The 24,584-nt window shown below is 47.6% G+C and overlaps 2 protein-coding genes across 2 annotated transcripts in view; one reads left to right on the top strand and one right to left on the bottom strand.

The window, feature by feature from the left end:
* Positions 1–24,584, top strand: part of LOC126558031 (thioredoxin domain-containing protein 5 homolog) — a 227,925-nt gene that overhangs the window by 120,990 nt on the left and 82,351 nt on the right. The gene's annotated exons all lie outside the window — the stretch shown is intronic.
* LOC126560550 (serine-rich adhesin for platelets-like) lies at positions 961–22,480 on the bottom strand. Its single transcript, XM_050216544.1, has 4 exons — positions 22,032–22,480; positions 16,030–21,648; positions 1,164–1,631; positions 961–1,085 (listed from the first exon to the last, which is right to left on the bottom strand). The coding sequence occupies exons 1-4, from the start codon at positions 22,404–22,406 to the stop codon at positions 969–971; spliced, it is 6,579 nt and encodes a 2,192-aa protein (XP_050072501.1). The 5' UTR covers positions 22,407–22,480; the 3' UTR covers positions 961–968.

The following is a 24,584-nucleotide window of genomic DNA, read 5'->3' as shown; positions in this document are numbered from 1 at the left end:
ATGAGCAAAGGTGCAAATATTTGAACTTGAGAATAGTAGAAAAATCGTTTCATGCTTAACTGGTTGGCTTGGAAGGGTGAGCGAGATCCTTGCTAGCAGTTACAAACAACCCGTAAGCCATGCAGATTGCATACTATCGGGCAAATATTTTTAAAATGTTGGTCTTCGGGAGATTTAGCTCCCAAACGTTGAATCGAAATCTAGTTTGCAGATTATTTGTAACGTTTAACAAGGAAATATCCCCCCTTTCTCTTTCTCTTTTCTCTCTGCCTCTCTCTCACTCTCTCTCTCTCTCTCTCTCTCTCTCTCTCTCTCTCTCTATCTATTCGTTTTTCCTCCCTTACTTGTGAGCAAAAGTTTGAACCGATACAATCCAAATGGATAAACAGTAGGTCCGTTCGGTGTACGGGAGCTTCGCAGCCATATACTACCTTTAAGAACTGTTACTAATATGTTCCCGCTAGCTGCTTCTATCAATTCTCACTCTTCACTCTTCACCGGTGCGCTTAAAGTGTATATGTTTTGAAACCCACACGTTTAAATCACAAACAACTGTGCAACACTCTTTAGGGCTTCCTCCCATAGCTGCAGTAATACCCGATTTTAGGGATTTATAGGCTAGCTTCTCTCTTTCGTTGTATTCCTCTCTCTCTCTCTCTTTCAATTCCTCTCTTTACCGCCCTTTCTTTTCTTTCTTCTCCTACTCACTGACACTCGTCTCACTCACGGATTAGTTTTTTTTGTTGTTGGTTTTGTCCAGTGCTTACACGCACGGTAAAACGCATCATTTCTTCTAAGTGCCGTGAAAAACAAGTGAAAAATAACAGACAAGTGTTTGTCGCGAGGTGTCGATATGTTTTTGTGTGTGTGTGTGTTTGTTTCTTTTTTTAAATTTTCTATCTTGTACAAGAGCGTGTTGTGCCCTTTTTTGTCCATTTGCTCTAAGCACAGGAACCCGACGGACGTATTCACTCGATCCCGTATGTCACAACCAGTTGCTGAAGGTCCCTGGGTCGGTTACCACTCGGGTTAAGTATCTGCCAGGCAGTACGCAGCTGATCCAGGTTGGCCGTTTCTGTCGCGATCTAGAAATACGGAAAATCGTGTTTAGCATCCAAGACACGCGCTAAGCTGTTGCACGGGGATACACGGCCATCACTTACCTCACTTTCGTTCAGCAGCTGTGCGATCGTAACGCGCGTCACGAACAGCTCGTAGCAGAGGACACCCTTGACGAAGCACTCGCCATAGTTGAGACGGTGCAGCACGTCCAGTATCTCGACGCAGTACTTCTCTTTCTCGCGCAGCTCGGCCAGCGGCCGGTCGGACTGTATCTTCTTGATCGCCTGCAGCTTCAGCTCGACGGTAAACTGGTTCGTTGGCAGCAGAAACTTTACGATATGATCGTTCAAGTAGTCGATGATGTAGCTCGCCTCACGCTTGATCGCGTTGTTCAGTATCATCCGGCCGGCAATCTCCTGGATCTTGCTTGCCTTGATGTTGTCCATCTTTAGGTTGCAGCGATCGCATCGCCAGAGGGACGAGATTTTGAGCGGATTGATTGGAAGCAGCCGCCCCTCCGGGCAGCTCTCCCGTACACATTTCAGTGCGCCGAGATATGTGCCGGATTCCTGGTAAATGTATGAAACTGTTTAGTGGTGGAAGTTACAGCAAAAGGCGAACGAAAAGGCTTTAACGCTGGGAGTAAACAAACTAGTAACGCCTAAAGGTATGCAATAGAGTTTAATCCCTTATTATTCTTTGCACCGGTGGGTCAACTACAAAGAACCTCTTGGTCGAAAATAAACCCGCAAAATTAACAAAGTATGTTCACGTTCACACCTGAAAGTGTGCAATACTTATTTGAATTGTTCTAAAGACTTCTAAAGAAGAATTCGAAGAAAGTAAGCTACAAGAGTTCGCCAATTTAGATCCTCACTCTCGACCACAAGAGCAACCTCAGGGTGCTACTGATCATTCTCGTTTGGTCAACGGTTCTAGAATTCCGGCCTCCTAAGAAAATGTCAACCAGTTTGAACTCGGTCGCCTAGGTTGGCCGACGGTTTAACAATCCGGATAGCTTTGTCCCGGGGCAAGGGCAAACCACATGTTAAAATGATTGTTTGGATTCACGTTCCATGTTCTGCTCGGGGTGTTAATCGAACGATTTTGTGGGCACTGTGCAATAAAATTGACATCTCTTAGTTCTACCCATCAATTATTCTAAAGGAGGCCTTTTCGAGTCTTTTACCAAAACTAAAATCCACAAATTGCATACTTTCAGGCGTGAGAGACATTAAAGACATCTTGTACATAATAAAACACCCTAAACCCTGTTCGTACCATATTCATTCTTCGCAATACGAGAAAACTATCCCCACTCTAATGCTTCTTCAAACTGTAACTGATATCTTTAATTACGTAGTCAAATTCAGTCCAAATAACAGCGTCCAAATCTAGCTTGTGCTCTAGTTTGCGTTTCGTAAAGGCGTAAAGTGTGCTTGTAAACTATTCGTTATTCTCAGTAGGATATCGTGTTCGAGCTCCATTTCGTGCACCCGCAATGTGGGCCGGAAAGGGGATGGAAACGGGAACCGCCAGTAAACGAGGCGACTGTGGTCAGGCAAATGTTTAATGCCGACAGGATCACACATATACCTGCCATGCTGGGCTGCCCGGTACTTGCGAAAGCGTCCGTCCATAAACACGACAGCCCGGAACATGCAACCCCCTACCAGCAGGGTACGAACGAATCCTTGGTGAAACGGAACCCATAAACTTTCAGTTACTATTGGCTGAAACCTTTGCGACATTTAGGCGAGAGAAGCAAACAAAAAAAGTTGGAAGTAAAAGACTGTTTTAAAGATTCCCTGCACGCAAGCTGGACGGTCCACTTGAGTGTTTTTTTTCTTCAAAATTGAGTACATACTTGAGTGCGAAAGACACTACAGGTGACCACAAAACTTTGTACTAAGACTTGAAAACTAGCTGCTTAGTTGTACAACATTAGGAAAAGAGCAGCAGATTGCATACTTCTAGGCACTTGCCTTTGAATTTATATCTCAAACTAGGCTATTAGAGTATCAAAGTTATCGTTTAATACTCTTCAAAGTGAGCTTTCCTTGCCCGCATTAAAAAAAATGTGTTTTTATTTGCTTTGGTTTGCATTTAAATGTCAATATTTTGTCCAAGCGCACGTGGCGTCTGTTTTAGGGCACAGCCATTTAAACAGCTACCCGAGTGACCTGGGGATAGTAACACTATCATCAAGGTCAAACCCCTTTTTCGGTGTGCCATTGAATATTCATGATTTAAAATACCGCAGTACGCTGTGTCGTTTTTCTTTGCGTGATTTAAAAAAAAACCGCTCCAAACAACAAGATGGCGCCAGTTGGCACCAAAACACCGAAGAACAAACTACGCAACAGGAGCATAAAAAAATAATGGAGCAAGTACAATTATTAAACTGACACCACAAAACAAATCAATCAATCAAAAGTCGGTACAATTCACGATACGCATTAACCCACAAACCGGGCAAATGCAAGTTGGCACTAGCAAGCAGCTTCAACAGTTAATCGAATTTGTTTCGCTTCGAAGTACCGGCTGCGGGGATTCTCAAGTCCGTAAATAGCGAATTCGCGCAAATGGTAGGCAACACACAGAAATACATACCCCGATACACCCTAAAAACAAAAAGGTCACCGACGGCCGAAAGGTGATTGATTCGTTTTGAAATGTAAGGAAATATTTTACAAACAACGGCTGCCAAAAACGGCTGGGTTTTTTTTTTGTTGGAAGGGAAGGCAGAATTGAAGCTACGGTGATGCTATATGTCGAAGATTGTGTAATGGCAAATCATCTACAGCTGTCACAATGCTGTTCCGTTGAGCTATTGCACAGGTCTATTGCGTCAGTACGGTCTGCATTCGGTCCTGCATCGCAAGCCGGCAGGGGTAGGTTTAAAGTAATGAAAGGTTTCGAGTAATTGAACTTCACCAAGTTAAGCACACGCCGGATTTGCTGATTTGCCGATCATCCCGGCGAGGGAATCCTGGGGGGGCTCACTGGGAAATCGATACTAATGCTGTCAAAACATCGCCAACGCTTGCTTCTATCCTTTGCGGGTCGGCACAGAAATCACACCACCGACAGCACATGACAGCAATTAAAAACTCACCATTTGTCGCACATTAACAGCTGACAACTTCCCGAAAGATGTGCCGCCTCGTGCAGGTACCTCTATTGGCGAGAAGGAATCGGGAATAGCAGTTTTTAAAGTTTTTAATTTTCATACATCCACACCAGAGAACCGGGTTGGATAGAGGTGCAGCAAGGAAATTGATCCTTCAGAATCTAGAGACGTGCCTCTCCGGAGTCTCAGTTCCCTGAAGTTGAAAAAAAAGGCATCACCAATATTCGGACAAATCGGGGTTTCCTCTGGTGCGTGCTCGGTTGTGTATGCAATAGCGGCTGGTTTTTTGTTTTTTTTTTGCTTTCTTTCATCTCCTCCTGCGCTTCCCGGCTTATAGACATCGGTGGTCCAAAAATAACGACCCCGATATTAGAAAAGGGCAGTCAGAGAGCAGGTAATGTATGAACCGGGGGAAAAGCAATAGGAAACTCGCCTCAAAATAGTCGCTTATGCTGATGTCGTGATCAGCATGGGCAAATAAGTTTTGGTACGCTACGACACGGCCCATCATCGCGGCACGTTTTGGCTCGTGATGATATGTGGATCTCTTTTTATTTGTGTTTGGCTGCCTGCAGAAGACGAACCCTGCATGAGGAGATCAGGCCAAACTCATCAACTAGAGCATTTTGCTGGTCGTGGAGATTGCAGGAGTTGCATTGGATGGCATGTGACATAATTTATCAACGGACGCCAGTATGTCAGTACTGCAGTGGTTTAGCCTGACAACCACCAACAACCACACGACCCTCACCGCGTTTCAAAGGCACCTCACACAGCCAGTCTGCGGCCCCTCCACCACCCAGGTGGAGGCGTTGGCCGGAAGATTACGTTGGCATCAGATTACGAGTGTAGCCCGAAAATATAAATAACGAATCATCTGGTGTGGTTTGCGCGCACACGTATATGGATACGGTCTGTGTCGCAGCGGTCGGCTACCCTGACACCGTGCGCCACGGGCAGCAGATGATGCTGGGTGTTATATATATAGCAATGGGCAGACAGCAACATAAACATGAAGCTCAGGTGCATGCCAGAACCAAAAATTTCCGGTACATCAGATAGCTGGAAACACAGACACACACACACTCACCGTCGGATCCTTGCACCGGTCACAGCTGCAGAGAAAGTTCTTCGAGAAGCACAGATGTATGATGCGATGCTGCGTGCCCCACAGTATCTTGGAGTAGTTGTTCATGATCTGTTCACCTTTTTTGATAGGGCGGGACGCGTGGACCCGCATCCGGAGCTGATCGTCGAACACGTAGCGCACGTTCGGCCGGCAGCAGTGATTCATCAGCGCACCGAGTATGTACAGACCGCGCAGTATAATCTCGTGATGGTTGTTCTCCTCGTCCGCCACAATGCGGCTCGTTTCGAACGCGTTCGTGTTGAGTATGTTCACCACCTGGCGCAGATAGCGTACCGCCGGTCCGTCCGCGTCCAAATTCCAAAAGTAGCCATCCTTCAGCAACCGTTCGATCTCGGTCGTCATCTCCTTGCGCGGTGGATGGCCCTCCATCTGGAGCACGATCGAACGGTCCCGTTCGGACAGCAGAAAGCCCCGGATGGAGGTGAGCGCGTACAGGATGTTCTTCGAGTAGCGGCCCGCATCCTTCGGCTGCCAGCTCTGTATCAGCCGGCATTCGGGCGCGTGTGGCGATTCGGCCCCGACGGAGAAATCACACCGGCTGCAGATCGGCAAACGGCACCCACCGGTACAGAGCTGCAGGCGGCGCAAGATACAGTGGCAGCTAGCGCAGAAGATCACCTCGTAGTTGTTGACGCGCGGTCCCACCAGCACTGGCCGATCGATAAATACCAGCTCGTGGACGGCAATGTCACGCGTCGCTACCAACCCGCGACCGTACCCTTCGAACACACCGATATCCCACGGTGGTTCCCCCGGTGGCACTAGGTCGCCGAGAAACGCCATCAGCTCACCCTTGAACGTTTCCACCCGGTCCGGGTTGTAGAGGTCCGGTGCGGGCATCACCTCCGCCACCGGAGGTACATCAGGTACCGGACTGGGCGCACCTGTATCGGACGCTACCACCGCATCAGCATCGGTATTACCATTCTTCCCGACAGTTGCCATCGCTACTGATGCTTCTAAGTGCAGAGGACGCTAACCACGCTCACCACGTATCTTCCTAACTAAGTGTTCTGGTAAATACTACTGATACTACTGCTACTACTACTACCGACACTAGCCTTTTGGTTTTGCACCACGTTGTCTGATATATCACGTACGGGTGTTTTTTTTTTTATTTTATTTTGGTTGATTGAGTTTTGAGTTCTAGGTTTGGCTCTCACTGCAACACCTCCACCACCTCCCTCCCTCTTTCACTAAGCGTGCTTATTTTTTTAGTGCCGCCGTCCCACCATAATGTCGGTGTGTTCTGGTCTGGTTCGTCTGCCTTTTTTTTTTACCAGCTCGCAAACTAGACGATCCGGTCCAACCGGTACGACGGTCAAACGCAAACTGATTGCTGTCGGCGCGCACCCTGAGCAGTTGCAGTAGTCAGCGCCATCATGCGGTACCCAACCGCAACCGTCCGGTCGGTCGGTAACCGTTCGGCATTGTACCACCGCCTGAGCGCTTGGCTATTTGTGTGACCGGTAGTAAAGCGTACGAATTTCGGCTCATCTCATCTCATCGCTCACCGGCCATCGTGCGCTCCCCGTGTGCAGATTATTTCTGGCAACCCCAACACAACTCACTACGGTGATAACGTGCGAGCGTTATGTGCGTGTCCGCTTGACTGTTTCTCACCTCATCCTTCCCAAGCAACTGCTGTACCAGCTGGTTAGCACCTTACCTGATCGAACCTGTGCAATATGGCTGCTCTTCTTCAGACTTCAACGGCGTGCGGAATCCTTCCACTTCCAGTTCACAACACAAAACGATGAGTTTCACCACTGGCACGACACTGCCCGCACTAAATGAAACAGGTGGTTGTGAGCTTCGGGCGATATGGGGGCCACGCACTACCACCAAGCATCACTAGACGTTCTCCATTTTGGCGTACACGAGATGGTGCGGATAAGATATTCGGAGGCGCCCGGATAGCAACGGACAAGCACGCACACAGGACATGCCATTACTTATTAGAGCAAATGCCTTTTTTTTTTTTTTTTTGGTGTGGATATTGTAACTACAGCAACACAAGGCAGGCCAAAACGTATGGGAGGACGTTGATGGTGACAAAAAAAAAACAAAAGAGCAAAACTGGTGCGAACGGGTGAAACGCGCGGAACGAACGGTGCTAAAGGGCCTGTCGGGATAAAGGGGCCGGGCTCTCACCGGGAGCGTCCGTCCATCTTCGGCCGTGTGCGATTTTGGAATGGTCCCGACGCACACTCGAGATAAACCTTAACCTGCCCGTACGGACGACCTGCATACGCCGAACGGAGATTGTACTACGTCGGTCACGTATATGGTACATACATTTTTTTCTTCTTTACACATTCTCTCTTTCTCTCTCGCGCGCGCTCTTGTGACCCTCTCTGTTATGACTCCACTGCAAAGTTTTGGGTTTCATGTGCCGCGTATGCGTATATCCACCAATCCAAAAGCAGCGTTATCCTTCCACTGCAGAGAATCCATACCGATTTCTAGTATGGAGGATTAGTGTGTGACGCGTTGGAAGTTGCAGGCTCCCAACAGCACTGGTGGAGAGTGTGCGAACCTCTAGAGAAATTCGTGATATAATTTCCACGCATGTCGATCCGCACGATCCCTTCCGAAAATCTTCCGACGCTTGATAATGCCCACCAGTAGGTCGCTCCTGACACATCCTGACAAGGGAGTCCTAGGGAGACAGAAAAGAAAAAAAGGTCTCTTCCAGTACTGCTGCCGAACACGACACACAGTGAGAAATAGCGAGAGAGTTTGGTGATAAGAATGGGCTGAGAGACTGTGCGAGAGAGTCCTCGATAAACCTGGACCACAACACCGGATGAAAGCCCTTCTTAGGCGAAGCACAAACTTCCCAACCTACCGTTTCCTTTCCTACATACTAATGCGAGTGCGCGTAGAGCACCGAAGCACCAAACTTCTCACACAGGACTGCAGTGGAAAGGACACCAACCATTAGTCCACCGTGTGGGAAGGGTGCGCCGTATGCGGAGGTAGAATGTTCATAAAATATTTACTCCACAACTGCGCGATGAGCCGTGAGTGTGTGGAGTGTGAAGGACGCACGAGAAGTACGCGAGACATGTTGGATCGACCGCAAGGGAGCAAAAGCGAGTGTTGTGGATGTGTTGGTACATTCGCCAGCAACAAGTTTTCCTGCTTCCTTGCACGGCGAGGGTGTGTTTGAGGCTTTTCTGCCATACTCCTCCGCCACCAAACCACCAATCTCTCGGTACTTCAGTGTGAAGGAAATGTTACGCTCTAAGTTGTAGAGCTTGTAATGTGCGAAGCCTTCAGGAGGGTGTTGTAGAGTGGAGGGCCTGGCGGATGTCTATACAATATGTATCCGTAATGGGAATTCATCTTGATTGGAAGAAATATAAGAAGGAAAGCTGTTTATGAACATCTGCAAGAAGTTAAACTCGAACTGGTATTGGTCGTGGTTGATAGTTTTCTCAAGCTCCCCACGGTACTGCTTCTGAGCTTTAATTCTATCAAAATTTTCCATTCAAGATATCCGGGCTTCGTATGGTAGGATCGGAGTTAGAATCCGAATCTAGTGAGGACTGACTATCCAACTAGATGGTACCAACAAGTCTAGTAAGACATTCGAAGACCGGCATGACCTTGTAGCCCTGTTTAAGCCATGTTCTAAGTTCCAGAGATACTTGACATTTCTCATTTCCGATACCTAAATATCTAAAAATATGATATCATGTCCTGTGTCTTGCCATCTAACAACCAATCAACCGTGTCGATATTTTAGCCTTAAATATCACGTCCCAAAACCCCGGGAAAGTACACCTTGTACAAGCAATTCCTCATCAAAAAGGGCAGAACGCATCTGGGCAGTTGTACGAATTTCGCATCCCAGCTCACAGTCGCGCCAGTGTACTACACTAATCACCTGATCTTTTTCGTACTGTTTTTTTATTGTATGTCCTCGCTGCATCTTCGCTTCAAATATCATTTTCGGGTGAAATATGACACCGATTTAATCAACTGCTTCTCGGCGATGCTTGTTGCGGGCAATCGTGTGCCAACTCAGCCGACACACATCCAGCAGGGTCCTCACTCCCGCACACGCTTTCCGCCTCCAAAGCCGCGTACACAGATTTTTTGGCTAACGTTTCCGTCGGCAAAGAAATCGATCAACTGATATGTTGTCTCGCGCTGCAAAACACGACAGTGTGAACGAAACATCAGCCGACCAATCCAAAATTATTGCCGTGTTTGCTTCGGCTTTTGTCAGTCAGTCAGGCCATGCTGCCAAAAAGGATTTTTGCTTCGAGGGTTTTAGATACGGCAGGGCTCTCGGACATGAAATTTGGCTAACGAACAGGTTGTTCAGCACCAAATTTGAAAAGAAAAAACCTACTAGGTTTACCTCTTGGTAACGAAACGTGCCAATCGTCTCCCTGTTCGTAATCAACCGTCCCCGTAGCGCAATGTTCTTCCGTGCTGTCAAAATGATTGAAATTTATGTGTCCGCTCTTCTCTTAACGATACGTTTAGCTTCTCTATGGTATCGTGGAAGTTTTTTTTTCCTGGCGAGACTTGCAAAGGTAAACCATTACTCGAGGATTTGTGTTCGCCCTAAACAACCCAACAACTCTCACGTGCGGAGGAAAAAGAAAGCCAAATAAACAAACAAACCTAATCAAAATCGCGCGCCTCCCCAACAATCAGGAAGGTGGAGTGAAACGGTTTCCTCCCAAAAAAAAAAGCAACACGCAAAATTTTGTCTTTCAACTCGACTCGCTCGCTGGTAAATCCCAACCACAGCAGCAACAACCACACCGTACCAACGTTGACCTGATTATTGGTCGTATAAAAATAATTCAATTTGCTTGCCATTTATTATTAACGACAGGTGAAACGCAACTTGACAACTTCTACTCAGGAAGGTTGCAGGTGTGCTTGGCGACCTCTGTGGAGCAGCAAGCCATTGTTGCCTCTCGTGCTCCCTTTCACAAAACCCTTTTTGCTGCTTGCTTGGGCAGAAGAACGGAACTACTCCGATAAAGCTACTCCATTACGCAAAACGGTTTATAACCATCATTGCTCACGAGTTGTGGCATTTAAAAACCTTGATAGCGTTTCGATAGTTTCGTTTGGGCACGAAACCTACTTCTCCGGGGCCATAAAACCCGTTCTCCACAAAATCATGGGGGAATGGGGAGGAGGTGGATTGGATTAGGGGAAATCTTTTTCGATGCCTGACTCTACACGCGGCTATTTTGGACAACAATCGCGTTTAAGGAGCACATTTGTTTGGTGCCGTGACCAGGATTTAAAAACAAACCGACTTACAAAACAAGCTTCACATCGTTTCACCTGACACATAATCGGGCATGTTTTTTTTTTGCAATTCTATTTATGTAGTTTTATTAGTTATTATTTTCGTTACGATTACTATGATTATTATGCAGCAACACCTTCAACCAAAGGGTTTGCTTTTGCGATGCGCTGCACACTCAACGCTAATATCTGTTAATGTTCTCTCGGTTTTCTCTCATTTTAGTGTGGATGTATGTGTGTGTGTGTGTTCGTGTATGTGTGCATCTTCTGCTTTTCTTCTTCTTTGTTTATGTATTTCAAGTTAGATGCTAAACTATATTTCATAATCGTTACATTCAAATTAGTCGCAGTAGTATTCACAACGTCTCCCAATGCGATCCCCTCAACACCACACCTCATCCTAAGCTACCTCAGAGAGACCTCCTCCCCCTCTCATATGTCCCGTACCGTACGACCATTTTGACTATCACAATCACCTTGCGGTCTTCTTTTTTTAGTTATTATTTGTTTCTCTCATACATACTCCATTTTGTTTTTTTTTCTTTCTCTCTCTCTCTCTCGTCTCTTGATAGACCAGCATCCAGCGCTTTTTTTTTGGCGCTTGATTTTTGGCATTTCTTTCTCGCGTAGCATTTTTAATTCTGTTTGTAGTCGTACCTGCCTATATCCTTGTCCTATATCTACTAACGTTCTTCCTTACTCTTTAGAGCTATCTTTCTCTTGACATTTCCAACAAGTCATCCCAGATGTTCTGGGACAGAAAAAAAACGATTCTTTCATCTCTAGTACGCTAGTCTAGTTTTAAAGTCGCATCCAATTATTGGTTTGCTTCCAGTGCGGCCATTTCACACTGTTCGTGGAGATAGAGAGAGAGAGAAAGAGAGTACATATAGTGTACCCCTAAGCTGGTTTTAAAAACAAAAAAAACATCTATGTGTGACCAGCCTGCCGGAAGGCGGAACACCTTTTTACGATTGGACCTTGGAACATGGAACTGAGAACAACCGGTGGCAGCTTAGTCGCATTTGTTTTTGCTTCTTTTTTTTTTGGAATCATAGTTACCATACACTAAGTGGAAATACCTTGAGGAAATTTTTTTTTCTTTAATGAGTAAGCTTAACCATATCCGTTACTAAGCCACGCGGTCGAGGAGCACTATCCTATACCTTTCATCTACACCATCAATACTACAGAATGGCAATATGCCTTTCGTAAATCATATCTGGACAAAATCATACTATATCAGTACATCTTTACCACCCGGGACAGGTGCCTTCACTCCTTACAATGGGTGGTATTGGGCCCTTAAAACTTAACATCGATCAATCTGCCATGGCTTTTAGTGGTTCGAAGTTCTTCACCTTATTATTACATACTAGGTGTCCTTAAGCCTATTCCCTTGGTGACTTGGAGGCAGTAACGAATCTCACGTGTTGTGGAGGAGGAAAGCAAGAGCGGGCAAAGGATATAGAAATTAGATAACGAATATCGCGGATAGTGAGACCACCAAAGCGAGGAAACAGAAACCAGTTGGTATGAAATTGGCAGTACGTGATGAGACCGTTTTATTTATCCTACTCCGAGTCAGTCTACGAGCTTATTACAATCTAAAAAAAAATTACACTTCCAATATCGTACACAGTATATAAATGTCGACTACCTTTCGCTAATTCCGCTTTCCCTTAGCTGTTGCTTACATTCCCCGCATGGCTTTCAGTACGCTTTTTTGCTTATTTCTTGCCAGAGTTTTTTTTTGGGTTTTGCTTGCTAATTACAAGAAGAACTATGCGGCCATCAAAGAAATTAACGACATATTCACGATATATCATGGTGAGAAGGATTGAAAGTGAAAGTGAAATTGCAACCTCCCACACAAATACACAAGAAGCGGATGGGGATTAGGTGAGGGTGAGTGGAAGGAAGGGATATTAAAGGAAGAGAGTCCTCTCTTCCACTAGAGATGTGCCATTTTACACTTTAAAAAAATCTTTCCATTACATCCGATAACTTTTCATACTTGTGTTACTGCTGCCTTCTGAACACCCCTATTCTGGAGTTTCTCTTACTAGCTGGCTTTACTTCGGTTACGCTAGGGTTTTTAGTTAGGTTTAAAAACACAATTTAAAAAAAAACAAACATACACATACACGACAATTTTTTCTTCTTTTACAATTAATGGTTTAGCTTATCCACGGTTTAAAAAAAAAAACGACACGGCATCTCGGGTTCGATGGAGATGCGAGTTGAATACGTTACGGAGTGCTAAATAAGCTTACGCGTTAAATTAAATCATAAGAACAATCTGGAGCTCTGGCTAATGTAGCTGGAGCTGGGACGCCGTAGCGTGTATAGGTTTAAACCGCTTTTTCTTGCTTTCTTTTATTTTTGTTGTTGCATGGATAGTAATAGCAGCTCGGTTTCTCTGTTTTCAGCGTGCGTTCAATCGTCTAAATGCACAATGTGAGTGTGTGTGTGTGTACATATCGTGTAGCTAAGCAGATGTAGTGCGAAGACATCAAACTTTAAAGATGGACTCGACGGGGTTGAGCATCAAAATCGCTCCTGGATCACGCTGTATCTACTCGATTTGGTATTCAAGTTTAACTAAGCTCAACATAGAGAACGGACATAAAGCGACTAAAAAAAAGGGATATTGAAAGCAAACCTGGATCCTGGGTCTGGTATGTGACCTGGAGAACGTGACACATTTGCAGGATGCGTATATGAGGGCGTAAACTAAAGCGAAAAAGGTCCAAAATTTGTTCTTTCTGTTAGAGCACTTTTACTTTTGTATACTTGCAAACTAAAACATAGTAGGAGACACGTACACAGCTAAACATTAAGCAATTGTTCCGACAAGTCAATACTCGAAGTGTGTTGTGGCAACCAACAAAAAAAAAGTCTTTAAAATGCAATCAAATTATCTACTTTGGTTTCCTCTGCAGTTGCGGAACGAATAAGTCGATGTTAACACGTTAACAAACTGGTCATTGTGCAAAAATGGGCTCAAAAATTATCACAGTTTTTTTTATTTCTATATAATTTATGATTCTAAAACCATAAGAAGGAAAAATCATAAAACAACAAAAACAGAATAAAATTGACAAAAGCAACTGCCCAAGACAGTCTCAAAAAAAATGTGAAGGGGTTAAATAAAATTTTTCTATCATCCTACATTAAGGACTTTGACATAGTTATACCAAAAGACTGTTTAGAACTTGACATCTAGTCAGCCGTATTGTACTACTGTCACATACGTTATAAAATTGTTAAATTCGTGTTAAATAAATAGCTACAAATATTGCACAACATAATGTTACGACAAGCTAGTAAGCTTCGTTTCTGTTTTTGTTGTAATAATACTAACTGTATTTTTAAAAAATCCGAATTGAAATTGAACAGAACAGAATTTCACTAAAATTGCCTACGGGATTACGGGACGGGGGGTTATTAATTTAAATCAAGAGCCTGAACCTCATCCACAACCCATGTTTTACTGTACAAATAAGGGATCCAGTTGCGCATCGCTACAGCACACACACACACAGCTTGATCTCTGATTTAGGAAACGATATTCCTTTCTTCTTTAGTGTGTTTCCGTTGAGTTTTTTTTTTTGCTTCACATGGAGTGAAGAGGGAAGTGGGGAGGAAATATATCGAAATGAAGTGTAAAGGTCCAGGCGGCAAAAAACGCCCCTCTACATGCAAACGCACACCCGCACAATGGATTGGGCTTTCGTGTGTGGCTTCGTTTGAGATCGTCGACTAGACCAATAATAACCTAGATAGATAGCCTGTGCAGAAGTGATTTCTAGCGCTCTTCCATCTTCCGCTCGAAATTCCCTTTTCTCTTGCCTGTATTCCTGCACCCCGTATTCTCTACCCTACCCCGGTGTTGATGTGTTCCCAACCAAACGAAATCACTAGTGTAGGAGAGTGAGAGAGACAGAGACAGAGAGAGAAACAGAAAGCGAGTTTTCACAACAAAAGGAAAGGGATGCGGCGAATCGCCATTATTCTCCAATCGCAGACTGACACAATAGAAGCAACTAACAGTAGTAAAAAAAAGTTATGCTAAAACGACGTAGATATAAGCTTAATTTAGGGGTTAAAAATGTGCTTTTTTTTAAAAGGATTCAAAAATGGTATCCAAAAACCGATCGGTTTGAAGCTAAGACTAGGAAGTTTGTGACTTTGCTGATTGAATTTGTGACATTTACAGCGTAAAATAAAAACAATAAGGAAGAGATATCCCCTAACTTGCGATCTCGAATGGTTCGGGAACACTGCTGCTACTATGACACACACACATACACACACAAACGCCTGGTGTTTTGTGCCCATACATGCCATACTGTTGCGGCTAACGGGCAGGCGTGCTTCTATCGTGTCACTTGTCGGAAGTACATTTTAGACACAGGTGATGTGTGTCTAAAGTTTGTGCCTCAATCGCATGCAATAACGTAGTCCCCCATCTGCTGGCGGCAGACTGCCCAACCCACAACTAGTATCCAGCATCTTCAGCCCGTGTAGCAGTACTATCGTTCATCGCCAAGGATGGTGCCACGCGTAACGTTAACACCGAATACGTTTGGATGCTGTCGGTATGCAGCATGCTACCAGCTATTTCCATTGCCAGCACACGGTTGCACGTCAAGCGTCGGTGGAAATGACAGGAGAAGAAATCTCTGCAAAGAAGACAAAATGTTGTTATTTAGTAGAATCGTTAGATTAAAAAAAAGGTAGCAGTTACTCTTTTTTGTATATAAATTATTTTATCTGTCGCATGGATTACAAAAATTATTCTTACTAACTGAAAGGATGTGAAGAAATAAAGCAGTAGGAAGTTAACAAAGCACATTGATCGATTAAAGTAGATGAAAGGACGAGGACAAGATTGGACGAGGACGAGGAGACTTGCTATGCGTATTCTAGAGTGGATAGGATAGGGTAGGATAGGGTAGGAGTGGATAGGCAACAAGCAAGATCTTACAGGCAGAGCTGGTCTCTGCTTTGGAAGGAAAGTCTGACAATCAGACAATTCTCAAGTTTTTTTTTTTTGCGGATGTTACTCAACTTACGACCGTGTCATGGAGGGTGTTAGTTGTATGGAACCTTACCAGACCTGCCGAACGGAATCAGGACATAGTAACAGACCATTATTACGACACCAAACGGAAAACAAAAACCATTGAGGAATCTCACAAGAAGGTAAATGTTGAGGTCGTCAGCAAAGCAGACCATTGGGAGGGAGGGAATATGTATGTTTGAAGCACAACAAAAAGTATCATTTTGGAACTCTGAGCAAGTATTCTAGGCACTCAACTGAACAAGCAAAAGAGCTATCCTTAAGTTCTCAAACGTAAGGTATGGATCAGACACATATGATACTCACAGTTGTTTGCAGCCCACCACCAACCGTACTGCTTGTCCGCTGAACATCTGGTCCAGCGCTCGAGACACCGTGTGGATAGACGGAGGCAGCGCACGGTACATCGGTCGGGATCGTTGAAAGTGGTGGCAGATATTGATGGGTACGTAACATCAATCCATTACCACCTCCACCAACATCACTATCATCCGCCGCTACTCCGGGAGCAGCAGCAGCAGTATTAGTAGTGGTAGTAGTTGGTGTATTTGATAGTTGTTGCTGTAGATGTTGAGACCGTTGTAATATCCCGTTGGTACCCATTCCACCGCCAGCACTACTGATGACTCCCTTGCCACCAATGACGGTTCCACCGCTGCAGTCCACCATCATCGCTGAAGCAGTTGAAAGGTGATCAACCATCGCGTTAGTGCGCGCCGGTCCCACAATCACACCGGGCGTATTGTTGATGATGACATTCGCTCGATTGGCGCCGTTTGGTGGTTTGGTTGTGTGTTCTCCATTGCGCAAAGCTGTCATGCCGTCACTGTTGCTAGGTCTGTGTACAGCTGCAGGTGATATTGCTGCTGCCGCTGCTTCGGGTCCAGCCATCGTCGTCGCCGTGGAAGACGACGTACAGTGTAGATGTGAAGGTGACCTAATCACTCCACCGCCACCGTTCGCTATGGAACCGGTGGTGGTAGACGTAGTGGGGTTGCTGGATGGTTCGGGCGAAAGTGGAAGTTCGCGCGTATGCGTTTCGTTACCAAAGATCAGTCGAAGTCGCTTCATCGGAAGCCCGATGCCACCATTGCCAACGCCCTCGCAGACGGTCGCTGAGGTAACCGCCGTTGCCGAGGCACTGCTCACCGTATCACCGTACATGGCCGGGTTCGTTAGCGACCAGCGCAGGTTTATGTGGGGCATCTCGCTCCACTCGTCCCTTCCTCCCCCGCCGCCGCTGCCGCCACTCACCTCCATCGGGCGTACGTCGCGTAGTGTGGTCGGCTGCAGTATCACAGACTGTAGTGCTTGTTGGTGTGGATGGGAAAAGTGAGTTTGATGATAGTGAGTCCTCTGTTGTTGCTGCTGCTGCTGCTGATACGTCACCGGTGGATCCTCCGCCGTTGTTGCACACCTCGATGCGTTGCTAGTGGTAGTGGTGGCCGACACGATTGCTACCGGTGCAAGCGGTGGTGGTGGCGGAGGAGGCGGTGGTGGTGGTGGTTGTGGCACTGTGGTACCATTTTCATTCATCACCTTGCCGTTTTCCACCGCATGCGCACCTTCCTGTGCGCTACATATGTAGTGCTTCATGCGTCGTGCCCGTTTGGCTTCCTTCCGCAGGCGGCGAGCTTCCTTCGATGTTTTGTGGCGCTTTTTGCGTTTCTGCGACACCATGCTGCTGCAACTGCTGCTGTACGACGTAAGATCCTCCTCCTCGTCATCATCATCCTCGTTTCCGCCATCTTTATCCGCCGTGTCGTCCTGTCGATACGTAGCGCTAGCTTCACCCGCTGCTTTCGCTTTAGAAAGCATCGTACCGTCACTAGAAGAATGTGTACTACTGCTGCTTGCAGGCGAATCATAGGTAAGCGAACGTCTGCTGAGATTAGCCACACGGCGACACACCGATCGGTATGGGCGATCTCGTTCCTCCTCCTCGTCCTGTTCGTCTAGATCCCGCAAACCTTCCATGCGAAGGATCTCGTACTCGCGCCGGTATGCACCCGGGCTGGCACCGTTGTCCGCGTCGCTCAAACTATTGCCAGACTCAATGATCTCATCAATCACCGGGCTACGCTTCATGCGGAGCGTTAGCTTCAACCTACGCTCCGGCGTCCGCATCAACGGCTCCGCTGGTACCGTGATGGTAGTGGAATTGGAGAAGGTGGAGGAGGATGGAGACAACTTGGAACTGATCGCAGTACCACTATCAGGTGTCTGCGAAGAGGTCGAGGAACTGATTGCCATACTGCTGATGCTGTTGGTGGTAACCGTATCACGCTGTTTGCCACACTGTCGTATCTTCGAGAGTATGATATCGTCCTCATCGTCCTCATCCGATACGATCGTCCTTGGAGTTGGCTGCTCGCCACCGTGGTGTGTGGTGCTCCCAACCGAGGTAGATTGCCCATCATCAGGCGCATCCCGCCGGCGCGATGTGGTAGCTTCAGTACGCTTACCTACCAGTCCTCCACGTTCCTGTGCAGCAGTAGTATTGCTTTTGGAGCTACAATGCGAATCGCTTTTCGATGGTGGCCACCGTTGCCGTAACCGTGCGTCGTCAGCCAGCGTCGTCGTGGAGGCCGGTTTCATGCGCAACTTTAGCTTTAACCGATGCTGTTCGGCTATCTGCTGCAGTGAGGCGCCTTTACATCGCACAGTGGACGACGAAGACGTGCATGAGGAGGAGGAGCAGGATGAGGAGGAGGAAGAAGATGAAAAAGAGGAAGAAGAAAAGCTGGACAGGGCAGGGCTACCGTTGGTGCGCTTCTGTTCGACGGTGCAGGAAGACGAGGAGCAGCACGCAGGATTGTTGCTGTTCGCCGGATGCTGCCACAATACATCGTCCTCGTCCTCTTCTTCCACGTCCCCCTCCTCCACATCTTCCTCGTCCACTAACCCCTCCTCCTCACCGCCATTTTCCTCCACTATCTGCCCGTTCCATCCGTACCTTCCTGCCACACGCCCATTAACAACCGAAACCTTACCGCGCGTTCGTTTCGTTGGTGAGAGCTGCTTACGGGTGCGTGTGGTACTACTACTACCACCGCTGCCATTACTACCTGTCGTGCAACCATCGTGCATTACTTTCACATCCGCCCTTTGCTGTACATCTTCTGCGTGTGGTCGCGTCTGCAGCTTCACCTTTCGTCTGCTGCTGCTGCTGCCTCGATTCGACGACGTTAGTGTCGCTTTACGCTGCTGCTCGTCTTCAACGGTGGTGGTCGTGACGGTTGAACAACGTCTACCAAACTTTTCGCCGTAATCCTGTCCGTTACCCTCACTCACACCTTCCTCCTCACCCGCTGCCCGCGCCGCACGAAATGGTTTGGTGTGGTTTTGGTGCTGCTGCTGTCTGCCATTCGTCGCCGGTCCATGCTCTTCCACCAGCATGCGCAGCATACCGCGCGTTAACCGGGGCGTAATTTCATCCCCATCGGCAGCGGTGGACAGTTGTGTGGAGGTGGTCGTATCGCCGGAAGATACATTGGCTACCCGTAGCGACATCCGACGCGTCATGATGCGATGTTGCGTTGATGAAGCGGCATTGTCCGCGACGCGTTTAGCCGTCACAACAGCACTACCTGGTTGCTCATCTGGCGTAGATTCTCGGGTCCGTTTGCGACTACTGATCGTTTGTTTGCGGGTGGTGTACAGTTGTTGCGAGCCATCCACCGGAATGCCTGCCGCAAACGGGTTTGGATGTTGCTGATGATGGGTATACTGCTGCAGGACGTTGGAATTGTTCCGCAGTGCGTAGTACCCGTTCGTCGCACCCGGTCCCGTCGTACCGTCGTCAGGTGTATCGTCGCGAAACGTATAGATACTTCGGCTGCTACTACTGTACATACTAGCTCGGCGCTTTTGATGACTAATCGGTTCCAAGCTGAACGAATGCACACTACTGCTACTACAATCATCATCAATTACGATCACATCTTCACCTGGATCCTTCGAGCACACCTTACCGCCAGGTGCAACTGAAGCCGCCCGACGCCGGATACCATTGTCGGCGGAATCTTTGCGCGCTTTGCGTTCCTGCTGACCAGCGGACGAAGTGGACGTAGCTTTGCTGGACTCGTCCGCAATACTGTAACTACTGTACCTTCGGGGACGACCATTGCAACCCTTACCGGTTGCCGCTCTACTATGATGATGCTCGTCCCGCTTTTTCTCGTCCGGTTTCCCACCATACGACGGTTTTATACTACTGCAGGTCGATGAACGTGTGGCGCGCTTTATCTGGCTCTCACCCTCATCACCTTTCGATGTACCGCGCTCCGGCGGTATATCATCGTGGAACGTGTAGATACTTCGGCTGTTGCTAGTGTACATGCTCGCACGGCGCTTCTGCTGAACCCTTGCCGACTGCTGTCCGTACTGTAGATCTGAGGCAAACGAGTCCACACTACTATTGCTACAATCATCATGGATAACGATCACGTCGTCCGAAAGCTCTTTCGAACCCGAGCGAACCTTCCCGCCCGGTCCCACTGCTGATGTAGCACGTCTCCGCCGTGGACCACCGTCCTCTGCCACATCTTTCTTTCTTTTTCGTTTGGTTTCGTGTGGCTGCTGGTGGTGACGCGCTGCCGATTTGGTCGCGGACGTTGAGGTCGAGGCTTTCCGTTCGGTGGACGACGATTTGCTGTACCGCTCGGTCCCGACAATACTGTAACTGCTGTACCTACGTTGACGAGAAGTGGTGTTTTTGCCGGCGCTTGCTGTTCTACTACTCGCATGCTGTATCGTTCTTCCATTCCCTCCTACGAACGTTTCGTCCCGCCTTTTGTCCTGACCTTTCAAGCTGAGCTCATCCTGTTTAGTGGCAGTAGTGGCGGTTGTCGATTTTATACTGCTACAGGTTGATGAGCGCGTGGCACGCTTTAACTGGGATGCACTCTTCTCATCCGACGGTTTCTTACTACTGCTGCCGTGCCCTGTCTGCGTCTGACCGTCATCCGCCATTTCCGAACCAAAATGACGGACCAACGGCGGAACAACCGCTGCAGCAACATTCGTGCAGTACGGTTTCTGCTGGGCAAGTAGCATCTCCGCATCATACTTCGTCATCCCCTTGTCGCGCAGCTCACGCACCGTCAGCATGCTCAGCGCCGATGGTGGTTCCTTCCCAATGGACGTTAGCTTGGCGCCGCTCAGATCACTACCGGCCGTACCATTGTTCCGCTTGTTTTTCATCCGATTTAACCGATTGTCAGTTTCGCGCAACCGGTAGCGTACGCCACCATTTGCCGTTCCAACAATACCGACCACTACGCCTCCCAACCCATTGACACCACCCGTCAGCGACGAGACGTGACCAGCGGCAACACCCTCACCAACCTCACTGCCGGTCCCACTAACACCTACTCCGCCGATACCTCCACCAGTGCCACCTAGGCCACTCTCACCCGCTGCCCCACTGTACAGTGCCGCACTCTCGATCAGCCGAGCCCGGGCAGCAAATGCACCCGTACCGCGCCTTTCGCACGTTTCACACTCGCAGTAGCAGTTGTTATCGCCGAAAAAATCTTCCCCATAGAAGCAGGTAATTTCTTCTCCCACCTCGATGTCGCGCAACACCTTCACGCAAGCCGTATCACGCCCGGTCGCTACAAACTTACAGTTCGCGCGACAGTCGTGATTAATGTAGGCGGCCGGTCCCAGCCACAGTTGGGCACAATTTTTGCGGCAGCTGTACATGACGGAAAAATCGTTCCGTCCCGGGTAGAGCAGATCCGCTTCCTCGCGTTCCGTCAGCTCGGCGATACAGCCCACGAGACATTCGATCTTTTCATTTTTCATCCAGCGGCGGGTAGAACAGATTTTGGCACCTTTCTGACCTTCGAGCGAGTAGCGGTAGCAGGCCTCGATTACGAATCCGGAATGCTGATCAAACACCCGGAGATAGCGATAGATCTGTGGGGAGGAGGGGAAAAAGCGTGTGAAAGAGCAAGTGAGTATAATGCTTTGTGATTTCAGCGTGGGGTCTTCTTCTTGGCTTAACGACCTTCTAAGGTCACGCCGGCCATCGAATGGCTTACTAGACTTGCTGATAACTACGTAGTTAGATTGAACCCCGGTCCTGCCATGTGAAGACCGGCGGCGTTCTCTCTTTACCACCGGCCGCCGCCCTGTGATGTTAGTTTAGATTACCCGTTTTGTGTACATAGTAAAGAGGCGAATGTAGTCTCAGAGACTCAAAGCCTCTATAGATAAACGAAAACAAAAAAGTGCGTATAACCCTATCCTTAAAACCATCCTAAACCCCCTCGCGCATGTATTTGTATTTTTATGCTTACGTGTGCCTCTAGTCGTTTCAGTGCCAGCTTGTTTTTGTTAAGCATGGACCGTGGCATCCAGTTACCGTTCATTAGCTGCTGGTAGCACTTGCTATAGTTCTGCGTCCGTATAAATTCCTCGATGATGTTCTTGATCTCATCCTTGTTTGCCTTCAGCGGCCGATACTTGAGGCTCATCTTGTGCGTCTGAAAGCCGAGTATGGTGTCGAGCACCAGACCGGTGGCGAGATCATCATTGTCCGAAAGTTCCTTCGGTGTCATGCCGGTGCCGGGACTGGCAACCTGGGCGAGCCGGTGCTGTTGGTTGCTGTTACGTGTCTGCTGCTGGCCGGCACCGCCACTGCCCGATGCGTGTCCGGACGACGCTACCACCATCTTGCCGGTGCTACTGCTGCTGCTGGTGATGTTGGTACCGTCGTCACAGGACGACGCCTCGGTTGTTCCACCGCTAGCAGCTGATCGTGGTGGATTGATCGCACCACAGGACGACGCAGTCGAGGAAGGATGCACTGGTGCGGCAACCGGTGTTACGCACCCTCCTTCTGCCAACTGTATCCCTGTCGATGCTGATGCTGCTGCTCCTGTTGGCGAGGACGTCGACGACGATGACGATGACGGTTTCGCCTTCGTATCTGCTCCAGCGTGCTGCCGCTTTTTAGCGCTGGACGGTGCACCGGTAATCCTAGCGGCGCGACGCTGACCTCCGCCAACGCAGTCGCCCGTCACCACTATTCGCCCCCGCTGCTGCTGGTGCTGCTGCGTTGCCTTTCCTGCCGCCGTCCGCCTGCCCCCCGCACTACGTCCACCTTCGTCAGCTTCTTCTACTGCAGCCGCCACCACTTCCGTTGGTTTGGTCTCTCACACACACACACACACGCGCGTAGCTGCGTAACGAGACGTAAATGCCACCGAACACTGGAATTGAACAGCTAGCTACGTACGACTGTTTCCTCTTGATCCGCACCAGTACGAACGCACCGTACCGTACTGTGGAGCGTATGTCTGAATGGTGAGGGGGCGCGGCAGGAAGGTTTGGGGACGTCAAGGGTTATGGGGCTGCAATGCTTACGTTGATGAATTTCGCAGCATTCGTAACTACAGCGTTTGCATTCTTAGCCTATAATGAGAGTAAAACGAAAGGAAATATCAATTTGATTTATTTATTTTAAGTTTGAAAGATGTCTCCACATCCATTATCGTAAGCGCTCAGCAAGTGTTAAGGTGGTAGTTTAAATTGATTAAATTGTTTGTATCCACAATCACTTAACTAACAATTTATTGCGAATTGATGTTGTGTGCCCCTTTCCGCGTACTGCAACTAGTCGGCAGAGTACTAGTGATGGGTTAATCATCATTCTTTCTGGACATATTCCGAGGGGGGGGGGGGGTGGGGGGGCTTCGGATGATGACAAAATAGGGTGGATATCGACTCCGCATTTTTTTTTTTCAGAGTAGAATCCGGTTTTGAAAACGTCAGAGTCGGAGTGTAGTTCATGAAGAAACCACTCCGAAGTTCCCATCACTACAGCGTATCGACTGATCGTGTTGTTTGCTTGTCATCGCTCAGTGCAAACTACTGTCAATTGATTTTTATTGCAGCGACAGTTCGCTGCACTTCACACAGATTTTAACTCACAACGCACCCTATTTAAACGCACACCCATTGCACATGTTTCCATGGACAATTTTATAGCTCTTCTTCTTTACTGTGCTCGCTTTCTTAGATGCCTGTCGTACTTTAAACGCTTCTCTTTCTCTCTCTCGCTCGCTCTCCCATTGAACAGCGTGAATGACACAAAAGAAGGATCGTTTTATTGCCGCCTTCAATAAAATTCCGGCCCGATTCCAATAAACCGGGCCCCGGGCGTGCTTAAAACCCAAAGTGCATCTCGGTATTAAATCTGCACCGCGGCACAAGGTTTTGTGCTGTATGTGCCCGCACTAAAACCCGTAAGGAATAAGGGCTGGAAAGGAACATAAAAGTTTCCCGTTGTACATTTGAGTAAACATCGTCTGGACGATACACGGTGCAATATACGCTGGTTCGGTAAGATTCTTGAGATTTTTCCATGGAGCGGATATTGAAGAGTGGTATAAATAAGACAGCAAAATATAATAATCAAATCGTGTGAAAGAGATAAACCAGCGGCTATAAGATGCTGTTAAACGCACGCAAACAAACACACATACACACATGTGCTGAAACATCTCACAGCAGCGCTGCGTCTGCGGGATACATCTGGAGTGCAAATAGTTCCAGACGAGGGTTATATTAAAATGACTTCGTTTTATTTCCGTCCAGAGTAAATGGAAAGCGTTCTAAGCGTTCGGTTGCTGGATTAATGCAGCTTCCTTACTGGTATGTGCTAATCTAGCTGATTGCATGAGAAGGTCATCCTGAGATGCCGAGATGCGAGAGTTTCACTCAAATTAACTTTGAAAGCGTAATAAATGTCTGTGTGGTGTGTGTTGTTAATTCATTGGCAGACGACAAAACCAATAAAAAAAACCAATGATCATAATAGGAAAACGCTGTTTTAATAACATTTCCTG

The sequence above is a fragment of the Anopheles maculipalpis genome, chromosome X (assembly GCF_943734695.1).
Source record: "Anopheles maculipalpis chromosome X, idAnoMacuDA_375_x, whole genome shotgun sequence".
In the NCBI taxonomy this organism is placed as follows: domain Eukaryota; kingdom Metazoa; phylum Arthropoda; class Insecta; order Diptera; family Culicidae; genus Anopheles; species Anopheles maculipalpis.
The sequence above is the reverse complement of the archived record's forward strand: the minus strand, read 5'-3'. Positions and strand labels throughout refer to the sequence as shown.

What these genes read in the sequence shown, in the direction of transcription:
- LOC126560550 (XM_050216544.1), bottom strand. Translation starts at nt 22,406, where the DNA reads ATGGTGGTAGCGTCGTCCGGACACGCATCGGGCAGTGGCGGTGCCGGC. An exon ending in GTGGTGGGCTGCAAACAACT is followed by an intron (nt 1,632 to 16,029) that starts GTGAGTATCATA and finishes TACATTTACCAG; the next exon opens with GAATCCGGCACATATCTCGG. An exon ending in AGCTGCTGAACGAAAGTGAG is followed by an intron (nt 1,086 to 1,163) that starts GTAAGTGATGGC and finishes CCGTATTTCTAG; the next exon opens with ATCGCGACAGAAACGGCCAA.